Source organism: Mytilus edulis, chromosome 13, assembly GCF_963676685.1.
Source record: "Mytilus edulis chromosome 13, xbMytEdul2.2, whole genome shotgun sequence".
Lineage (NCBI taxonomy): Eukaryota > Metazoa > Mollusca > Bivalvia > Mytilida > Mytilidae > Mytilus > Mytilus edulis.
The window spans coordinates 56204232-56216401 of NC_092356.1; the positions used below are offsets into that span (position 1 = coordinate 56204232).

General features: G+C 32.5%; 1 protein-coding gene across 1 annotated transcript; it reads right to left on the minus strand.

Annotated features, from left to right (window-relative positions):
* Nucleotides 1-390: 390 nt before the first annotated feature.
* LOC139502110 (uncharacterized) lies at nucleotides 391-11492 on the minus strand. Its single transcript, XM_071291476.1, has 4 exons — nucleotides 11419-11492; nucleotides 9880-10200; nucleotides 1668-1706; nucleotides 391-473 (listed from the first exon to the last, which is right to left on the minus strand). Exons 1-4 carry the CDS (start codon nucleotides 11447-11449, stop codon nucleotides 391-393), a joined length of 474 nt encoding a protein of 157 aa, XP_071147577.1. The 5' UTR covers nucleotides 11450-11492.
* Nucleotides 11493-12170: the final 678 nt, after the last annotated feature.

The window sequence follows — 12170 nt, forward strand, 5'->3', positions numbered from 1 at the left end:
AAACCGTAGCTTATTATTTATGCGATTAGTAAATATCTTCGATGTGCTACTGAGGCAATACACATGCATTGATTAAAATCTTGGTGATACATCTTTTCAAATACCAGTGACAACAACATGATTTGTAGATTGACTATCCTGTATGTTCAGTTTGCAAATCTCGTTTACCTGAATATTCTACATAAGGCATTTCCGGAATCAACAGTTTGGAGAATAACTACAAACAAAGCAACAAAAATAATCAAACTGAAAATGGATTCAAAGATAGCTGCTATAGGTCCCTGATTCCTATAGTGATTATATTTCAGAATTACGAAAATGTGCAAATTATATGAAGGGACTTTATTATCAATCGCTTCAAATAATAAAAAAATTCAAATGCTGCTATACTTACATATAGATCAAATGTGAAATTTTCATTAAAATCTCTTGTTTACCATCTATGCTAAAAGTATCAGGAATAATCTCTGTTTCTACAAAACAACACATTTATATATTTAAGGTGGATCGGGACTATTCGACTGCGCATAATTTCACGCATGAATTACAATGCACACGAAAAGTATTTGTCGTAAATTCGATATTATTTTTTTTAATATTTTGATTAGATATGTTAAATCATTGCAGTTATGTCACTAACATAATATTTTCGTTATTTTGTGTATCAATATTTTGTGTTAAGGGCTCAAAATGACAGTTCACCCATTTTCACCATTTTCTCGCCAAAAGTTGGGTTTTAAAGCAAAATATTTTTTTTCCTTATCGGTGACCTATGTTTTTTATTTGCTCATTCTTTGAGGCTATATTTCAGTTTTTTATATTACAGTTTTGGACCAAGTGTCATAGAACGTTTTTTTGATGTTCCGATAAAAGTACTTGAACACCTCTATTTTCCCTATCATTTCATTGAAAAATGGTCCCTTTAACATACCTGTTTGAAAGAAAAATTTTGAGCTTAAATGGTCCGTGACCCCCTATTTTTTTTCGACCAATTTGATTCAATTTCTGTTTAGAATAAAATTTAAAAAAAATACGGCACTTCTGATAGAAATTTCGAATAGGCCCCAGCCACCTTAAACTCTCTGAAATCAAGGTAAAAATGTCAGATATGTTTTTCTATATTTAGTTCAAAAATTTAAAAAATAAATGTAAATATATTTGCAGATATGAACATGTTTTTCTGTATTTAATACACAAGACGCTACGTATAAAGTGAGTAAAAGAAACCAACAAACTCTTAGGAAAATTTAAAGTTCTTTAACAAATGGAAAAGCTCAAACACATCAAAAGATTGGAAAATATATGCCTATTTTGGTAAAGGGAACAATGGGATTTGGTATATTTAAAAATTAAACACATCGTTCCAAAATAAGATATCCTGCTAATTACAACCTAATAGAATTACTCAGTACAATGAAATCTAGAAGTCAAATGATATAATTTAAATTAGTTCACAATTCTACCTTTTTGTACCATAATAATTTCTGTTCGGAAACCAGTTTAAACAGTTGCAGTTATTGGAACATGACTGTGACATGATTGTTTTAGGGTTTTGCTTATTGTACGTACATTAAATTATTAATGTTCAGATCTGCTGCATTTGGTCTATATGGAATGCTTTGTATCTTTTGCATTTATATAAAATTCTTATTTTCATACTGACAAACCTTTAGTTCCCTGTTCTATCAGAATCGTTGTTGAAGGACCTGTAACATTGTAATAATGCTGTTAAGTTTTTGTTACAGCGTTGATATTTCTTTGTTGATTAGTTTCGTACATAAATCAGAATGTTAGTTTCCTTGTCCTATATTATACATGTCATAGTATTTTGATTTTGATTTAACATTTTCTACTTTTAAAATCTAGGAACTATTTGTGAAACACATTATTGACAATTGAAGTTACCTATGCATTTAACCTTTTGTACAGTGCACAAACCTTTAAATGATTCATTATCTGTAGATATAATTATGTGGACATTGCAATAATGTTATTGTAGATGGTTTTCGGTCAATTGACATAATTTGTCTAAATATTGCACGTTTAACATCTTTGTTTTTTGTTAACTGACAATGTAAAGCATATTCTTTTAATAGTAATATAGTCCTTGTTATAGTTTGCATTTGTAGACGAAAAGCGCGTCTGGCGTATCAAATTAGAATCCTGGTACCTTTGATATTATTTACACCACTGGGTCGATGCCACTGTTGGTGGACGTTTCGTCCCCGAGGGTATCATTAGCCCAGTAGTCAGCACTTCTGTATTTAGAATATATGACATCGATGTCATTGCAAAAAAACCTCAGACCGCTTAGATTAGAAAAACTTTCAATCAGTTTAGATTAGGTTACCTTATGGTGTACTTCATCGAAATTAAGTAAAGATAATCTTTAGAAATCCACGTCTGGAATTGTAGAATTGTGTGGAATCTGAATTGTAGGACAGTATTGGTATCAATGAAAGGTTCTGACAGTACGCACCATGTTGAATGGTACCACGTACAATACCAACTGTCGGTTTAAGAAAAAAAAACCTATCATTGTTTATGTCGAGTTTTTCTGAATTTTGGAATTACAGTAAGTAGGAAATACAGACAGCATTGTCAGTGCACAGGTAGACCAGGGTTAATGTTGTTTGTTTCTTCGACGATGATCAATATAACATGTGTGGTCTCAGTTGGTAAACTGATCTCTTCGTCTTGTTTTGTCATATGTTGATTGTTTGGCCCTGCAAATCTTCAAGGTCTCTAAGGTTCATTTATTTTTGGTGCAAAGAAAACTGCATTTCAATTTTGTATAACTATTTTCATCCGGGAGTCCCTGATGAGTCTAATGTAGGCGAAACGCGCGTCTGGCGTATTTAATTATAAACCTGGAACATTTGATAACTATTGCAAGTAGAAAAAAATAGTATATACTGTTAACGAAATCTTAAGACATACCAAAAACTACTTCTGACTTCTGAAGTCCTGTATTCCAGTGGTTGTCTTGTTTCATTAATGGCATAATTATTTTTCGTAATCTGATTTGGAATAAATTACTAGTAAGCCATTACTTTTTTCAATTGGAATTTTTGATTTAGTTTCCATTACGGGGCTTCTTATAGCCGAATTTACAATAAAGGTTTTGTTAAATCTCACATGTCACAATTGTTTACGAAAGGATAAGATGCTGTCGAAGCCACAGCTTTTTTCAAGTCTATGCATCGTTATTGTACGAAAGGATAAGATGCTGTGGAAGCCACAGCTTTTTTCAAGTCTATACATCGTTATTGTACACCGAGGAAAGTTTCTTAATAAAGTTTATCCGCACTGTCACACCTTTCTGCATTCAAACGTTGATTGAATCAGTTTCATCACTGAGAACGTTCAAAAATGTGACTAACTACTGAAATGGATCCCATAACACCGTTATGCCATTGCTGCTGATATTGCCGTTGAGATCATTTACAGTTGAGCAGATTTGGAAACGATGTAAAGGAAGTGATAAAATTGACAAGCAAGTCTAGCATCAGTGTCGCAATCAATGACAAGAAAATAGTCTCTGATTAAGAACCCACTACTTTGACAGAGATGTGTTGAATGGATACCTCAATCAATTTGGACGACACTAACTCGTCACAAGAGAAATTGAAGATGTTTTTAAATGGATGCAGGACAAAATGTCACCGACACAATCTAAACTGAGAACACCAGGTTGCTTTAGTTGCTGCTAGAAAAGAGGGACGAAAGATACCAAAGGGACAGTCAAACTCATAAATCTAAAACAAACTGACAACGCCATGGCTAAAAATGAAAAAGACAAATAGAAAAACAATAGTACACATGACACAACATAGAAAACTAAAGAATAAACAACACGAACCCCACCAAAAACTAGGGGTAATCTCAGGTGCTCCGGAAGGGTAAGCAGATCCTGCTCCACATGTGGCACCCGTCGTGTTGCTTATGTGATTACAAATCCGGAAAATAGTCTAATTCGGTAGGTCACATTCATGAAAGGGAAGGGGATTGTAGTTACGACGTAAGGAACATATCCGATATCATTTGTGAAACGGTTATTCCATAACGGTCAACCAACTCGTAATGGCGTCCGTAAAATTTACGAAGGGATGATTTCAACTTCACCATTTGGAACTCTTGGTTTAATAGCTTCCTTGTGAGCAGTAACTCTCTATCAAGAAAATCATGATAGGAAATGCAAGCACGGGAATATCGTATCAATTGGGAGATATATACCCAGTATGCAGGTGCTGCTGGAATATTGCTACTTAGAAATGGAAAGTTCACAATTGGAAAGCTGAAATCATCTCTTTTGTCGTAAGTTTTGTTTTCAACCGACCCTCATTGTCAATTTCTAGATGTAAGTCAAGATATGAAGCCGACTTAAATGTATCTGTAGTATCCTTTATCTCCAATTCGATGGGATAGATCCGTTCCACATAGTCACCAAATTTTGAATTGTTTAGAATATATGACATCGATGTCATTGCAAAAAAACCTCAGACCGCTTAGATTAGAAAACTTTCAATCAGTTTAGATTAGGTTACCTTATGGTGTACTTCATCGAAATTAAGTAAAGATAATCTTTAGAAATCCACGTCTGGAATTGTAGAATTGTGTGGAATCTGAATTGTAGGACAGTATTGGTATCAATGAAAGGTTCTGACAGTACGCACCATGTTGAATGGTACCACGTACAATACCAACTGTCGGTTTAAGAAAAAAAAACCTATCATTGTTTATGTCGAGTTTTTCTGAATTTTGGAATTACAGTAAGTAGGAAATACAGACAGCATTGTCAGTGCACAGGTAGACCAGGGTTAATGTTGTTTGTTTCTTCGACGATGATCAATATAACATGTGTGGTCTCAGTTGGTAAACTGATCTCTTCGTCTTGTTTTGTCATATGTTGATTGTTTGGCCCTGCAAATCTTCAAGGTCTCTAAGGTTCATTTATTTTTGGTGCAAAGAAAACTGCATTTCAATTTTGTTTTAACCTTACACATGTTACAGAGTATCTATTGTATATTTGCTGTAAAAATTAACTAAGTTAAGTCATATATTTGCAATCGAGCTCATGGGATTCGTGAAAACAATATCATTGTTTTGTATAGGAAGTGCCAATATTGTATGTTATGATCGCTAGAACAGCTTAGATAAGTACCTAGATATACGAAGATGTGATACGAGGAGTGTCAATGAGACAACTATCCATCCAAGTCACAATTTTAAATGTTAACTCTAAAAGGTTAAGGTACGGTCTTAAACACGGAACCTTTACTCACATCGAACAGCAAGCTATAAAGTGCCCCAAAAAGTACTTGTGTAAAACCATTCAAACTCAAAAAGCAACAATCTAATCTACGAGAAACACTTTCTGCCTGCACAGCGCCGTCGGTAAATGTTTTATTAAAGGTACCTCCCCATATTGCTGCCAAAGGAGTAAGTCAAAAACCGCTTTCATGTCTTTTGAAATACTATAGGTGTGTATCATTTAATGAGATCATCCTTGCCTCCCCAGCCCGTTTTGAATGTGAATTATTACAGATCGATGTCACCAAGGAATGTGGAATATCCATGAAAACAAGCTTGCTGGTGAAACATGAGATGCATGAGACAGTACAAATTTGACAGTTTCTTGTCATTCAACGCTATCGTGGAAATGTAATGGTGAGGCAGAAAATCGTGTTTTGACCTTCATTCAAAATCGTAATGGTTTTCCTGACTATACGATTCATCGCCAGTGTTTTTGTAAAAATGTTGTGGGTTTGCGAGAAAGACAGAATTAAGGGGGCACATAACACCTAAGATAAGATAATTCTTACTCATAGTCTGATTCATTGCTACATTTTAAAATCATATACATTATGCATGCTTTTAAAAAATCATGATCAGAATGTTTACATTATGCTAAGAGCAGCTGTACACCTACTGTTATTGTGCAATTGAATATTTTATAACATGATTTATATTCATTAAAAAAGCTAGAAGATACCGAGGGTATAATCAACCACCAGAGCATCATTTACATGTCATGGTACAAAGAAAAAAAGAAGAAAAAAACATCCAATTCAGTCCACAAGACAATACACATATTCCGCAATTTTGGGGAAAGAAAAGTCTATATTTAGAATCGTGGTTGAAACTGAAACTATACATGTATGATATAAATAGAACATGTTTTTTTTTTGCATTATCAAATTTGAATTTCGAAGGAATAGCAAAATTTGTTATTTTTCTTTTGTTATGCATTTGTCATGTTTGTGTATCTTTCCGAATTTTTTTTTTATCAAATGCAATTTGAAATAAATATAAAAAAGAAAGTGTGGTGTTATATTGCAAGTGACAAGTGATTTGTTTTCTTCTAAAGTCTCAATTCAAGATTATTACTGAATAGAGTAATGATTCTCTTTACTAATAAGGGGCCCAAAAAATAATGTGAAACTTGTTACTGCCGTGCTTTTAACTAAAAACCAGTTATATCTAAAATTTTCATAACCCTGCATAAATACTAAAAAAGTTCTATGTTTAACAAACTTGATTTCGCAGTATAAGGATTTTGCGCAGTCAGCTCTATTTCATCTCTCATGAGCCGTCATTATTTGCACGAATAGATTTGTTCTTAAGTTTTGAATTGAATATTTTTGAATCTGTAGACCAATGAATTGAAAATCTTGATCATGTAAGCATCTGCCAACTTAAAAGCTTTTCCCTATGTATCATAGTTTGTTTTACGTGTCATGCTTAATTTCAACATCTCGTATCTCAAATCAAAAATCAGTTACATCCTTTTTTTGCCCCTGCAACTGAATGTCGGGTAGGGGGTGGGGAATTGTTTTACCCCTGTCCGTCTTTCCGTCAGTCCCATTATTGGTATATATTTGGCATAACTCCTCCTACTGTTTGATTCCTAGCAAGTTTTCACCTTGCTGTCTGTTGAGTAGTTAAGTACGTACAGTGCGCTTCAATAGAAACTATTCATTTTTCAAACAACTTTTTGTGACTGCATGTCCATTATGTATTCCGTGTGCATGGAATCGGTTTACATGTCATAAAATGTGTCTATATTGTTGTATGGTCGATTAAAGCTTGTGTGATATGATTTTTTTTAAAATAAATATGAATTCATAACTGCATAAAAGGCATGGCCCGTACAAGTGTTTCTGACCAAAAAACACAATTATCATCCTCGAGGTCAACCTTCAAGGTCACAAGAGGGTCCAAATTTTAAGAAGGAACACTATCTCATGATGATACATCCACATGCCAAAGATGTAAGACCTAGGTCAAAAGGCGAAGAAGTTATTGCCTACATGGTTTTGTTTTTCATGAAAAAAATAACATAAAGTTGACCTTGAGGTCACATTTGAAGGTCACAAAAAGGTCCTCATGATGCAACACACTTAACCACGTAATGATACATCCACATGCCAAATATCTAAGACCTAGTTCAAAAGACGAAAAAATAATATGGCCATTATGTAATTTTTGAATAGATTTTGCCCTTATTTAATGAACCAATTTGAGGGTGGAGGATATTTTAAACTTAAATACCAAAACATCTAACAGTTAAATTTTAAAAAAAAATTACAAGAACAACCGACTAGTATAGCACTCCAAATGGTTAGTTTTTTGAAAAAATTAAACGACACATTTTTTTTCAAAAACAAAAATCTTCTTCAAATACTAAAAGCACATCATTCACTTTTCGGGGCTGATTCTGACACCCCCTATTTAGTGGGGCGGCTTGGTACCAAAATTTGACACAATCATGCAAACGGTGATATAAACATAGGATTTGGCACAGACGTTCTTTATGGTGTACTTTATCATATTGGAGAGGTAGTCAACATGTTTTTGATTTTTTTTACGGAGGCCATCTTGAATTAAAAATTGACTTAATTTTGTACAATAGTGGAGATGACAAAACTATCCTAGCCGTTTTGTAACATTTTTGATACATTACAAGCAAAAGGGATACATCTGATGTTTTTTTCCCTGCAAAGACGTCATTTTGAGAATCCAAGATGACCGCCATGATCGGACGGATTTTTTTCGTGGCTACCCCTGTAATATGATTACATACACCTAAAGGCATGTTCTTACACAGTTTCATGCTTGTATCACCATTTGCATGATCTGTGTGGTAAGCTGCTTAACTAATTAAAGTTCGGGCAACGTTTTTAATCCGGAATAAAAAACTTACAAGAAAAGGGTATCAGTGAACTAATATACATCTCAGCTATCATTATTAGCTATGCTATTGTCAATTTAGGATTAAATTTTAAAATTTTTAACGTATTTAACCCCATACCAATATTTCAGAAACTTCCAAATTTGGCCGATACTAGTATGTAAAAGATGCCATATTTGAGTAGCCAAATCTTTTAAACCTAAGATTTAAATCTTTTTTAAAAGATGTTTAGGTTAGCCTAGTTTATCAATGGAAAAAAAATAAGAAAAATTAAACGACATGATTGTTTTGGGGTATAGTGTTGGGTACCACCTTAAAAATATTAATTTTTTTTAATGATACCATTTGTACTTTACGGGAAAAAGCTACTGCTGTGAGCGGCCGGATCTACAAAATTCCGCTGAGTACTAGTACTGAGAACTCTAAAGTCGCAACAGAAGCCATCCCAAGTAAAAATTGCAAAGGTAAAGTATAATCAACTTGTGTTTTGGAAAAAAATATATCTTGTTTTCAGGTTTATCTTAAAGTTTATGAATGTGACTAGTTCTACCGGAAGGGGACGAATTATGTGTCACAGACATTAATATGGAGGCATTATTTCACATTTTACAAATTACTTTACTGTGTTTCTAATTAGTGAAGTCTTTTCTGCTCCAATATGTGACACAACAACGTTTATGCTGTCTCCCGCATACAACTATTGTTATGACGCCTGACTATGCACTACAAGATTTCTTGATTCTTAAATTAACTTAACAAATTCTCGACTTGTTAACGCTATCCTTAAATTTCACGACAATTTATGCTTTTCTCTGTATGGGTTGACATATTCCGAACATTTTGAATTGTGTCTTGGATTTAATTGCCAATTTTGATCTTTACAATGATACATGATTGGTAGTTTGCTTTATTTCTCCTTATATAATACACTGTTATTACGAGTAACATTTATTACAACAAAAACAAAAAGTTTTAAGTATTTCTTTAATAAAAAATGTTGGTTTGTAAATATTTTCATTAATACAAGTATGTGTATAATAATATGAACCAATTTTAATCTGGGTTTGCAATTAATCAAATAAGATTGATTATTATATCCTAATTTTTCTAAGTTTGTTTTAGCGATTAAACTTTCAGGAATGTGTCGATACACAATTCACACGAAAGTTATACTGTAGTTGTAGTGTAAGACATCTTCAATACCGTCACGCATGTTGAAAGATATATTCAGACATTTCTTAGACTGTCAATAATGTGTCGAGACATATGCAGACATCTTTAATGTCAATAATATGTGAAAACCAATCAAGACAAATTTTAAACATTCGATAATTGGTCTAGACTAATTAAGAAATTTTCCTGACTCTCAAGAAAGTATCATTACTGAATAGGGTGATACTTTCAGAATGAATTATTTGGAAATGGCATCATTTTGGTTAATTATATGAATAATTTCCATAATCACAAATCTACGACATAAAATACTTAAGATGGTCAATAGATGTTAGTAAGTCACACATCAGTATATCGTTTTTATAATGTGTTCTTCGTATTTACATAATTGTTTTTATGTGTTAAACACCGATTTGAATTATTTACTTCAATTACAAGCTTTATACAATGAATGTGATTATAACTTTTGCCATTCTTTTGATTTTTAAAAGTAAAAAACAAACTATACTTACCGAAGAAAGCATCTTCCTCCAGTAACATTTTTTTCTTGCTGACTTGAAATCCATATGTGCATGAATATGATGTATTCAAGTCATTTTTTGTTATGTTACGTATGATTAAAAACCATCCTGTCTTTTCTATTCCTCCACCATATTTTGAGCTTCCATCATTAAGAAAATATTTTACATCAATAAATATAGTATCGAACTTATCATCGGATGTCCATTTGCCCCATCCTGCCGATTTTGTACAGCACTTTTCCACTTGACAGTAAAGGCGTAAATCCTCACCATACTTCAAAGCTTTCTTATCAATCCTCCATGTTAGATTATCTTCAATATAAATATTAATTTTGTTTGTCATATATACACCCGGAAAAAAGGTATTGCATCACTTCCATTGAAAACAATGTAAAATGACATGATTGTAGAATGCGAATTATTTGGGTTTTACCAAATACTTTTAATCTGTTGGTGGTTTAAAATTTAATTAATGGTATTAACTTACTTTTCATCCAATATTATCGCTACATTGATAGGACATAATAGCTGCACGGAAATAGTTTCACGCGCTTTTCACATAAAATGCAAATTTTGCTGGACTCATTTTTCCAAAACATTGGTTCTGCAATAAATACAGATTTTGTATGCATTCAACTTATTCAGAACTGTTTCGAATGGCTAGTTTAACACACATTTTCTGTATCAAATGTTTAGTTTGGTGTACAAATTTCTTTAAATTTATAAAATATCGGTTAAAAAGACAAGACAAAGCTTAAATAACTTGTCAGTACAGCTGGAATGGAAGTATTGCAATACATTTTTTCCAGGTGTATATATATAATTTGTTAACAACGTCGGTCATGACTTTTGGCTATAAATACTTATATCATTTTATTCTGGTATCACCTAAGTGGAAAAAACGTATACAGAAAAACATATTAATTTACATTACATTGTATTGTACAATTGTTGAGGAGGCATTAAATATCAGTTATTTTACAACGGTATGATCAGTATAGCCGACAGATTAACATCAGAGACTAAAGTACACATGTTTAACTGACCTAACTGAGTAACGTGAAAGAATGACTGACATTGACACTTAAAAACTCTTTTACTGACAATTTAATTTTTCGCCAGCTTATAAGATCTGTATTATATCAATAACTATTGAAAAAGTCTTTTGAGTCACATTTGCGTAAACCTGTTATGCTATACTGATTTTAGTCCAGTTTCATTAACTGGTACCCTTCGTTTTTTCGTCTTTAAGTCCAGTAGATATTACAAAAACTGATAACTTTATTTTTAAAGCATGACATTTTATAAAAAAAGAAATTCGTAACTCAGATGAGAGCGCATAGGTTTCTTATGTCGTTACTACAATCCCGTTCCCTTTTCGCAAATGTGACCTATAGAATTCGACTTATTTCCGGATTTATACTAACATGACGGGTAGACATATAAACGAAGAGGAATCATGACCAAGTTAGTTTAAATAACATGTTTCATTATAACAATGATACATTGATATTGGCTTAACTCACATACCTTCTGCTTTATTGAAACATATCATCACCATAAAAAGGAGAACCAATAAATTTATTAAACGACTTTTTGCAATTTGATTCCTAAAAATATATATAATTCAAAAGTTTTTATTTTGTTATGTATTTTATATTTTGTAGATAATAGGAAAATGTGTAATATCAACGCAAGGAAACAAGATGAAATGAACATGAACATCGTGTACGGATTTTGTATCATGAATGGATACCACATATCCTTTGTTTTTCTATCATATGTAGAGAAATAAGGTACATTAACCACAAATAGTTAGAACATATATTGTGCATTCTGTTTTATTTAAAAGTTTTGAAAGCATATATGAGTTATTGCCAATTGTGTTTACTTTACAACTTTTCATTAAATATTCTTTAAAGGATTTTGAGAAGATACATGCGATATAGAAATGCTTGGGCTATAACATTTTTAACCCAATGTTGTTTAAAAGTATTTTAAAAATCTTTGTGATTTACATTGTATTGAAAATCATTCTAGGACCTACATATGTCCATTTTTCGTGTGCACACTTATCACAATGTGTTTTTCAATCTTGATTTTATACATATATTTTCTTTTTCAAATTCCCACATAGAAGAACAGCTTCGTTGTTTACATTAATGGCGGGAGACTAGCAGATATGAATATAAACACCTTTTCTTTGTTGTTTATAAGGCGTTATAATTAACTATTATTGCTTACGTGCATTGAGAAGAAACTGAATCCACCATAGCCATGCG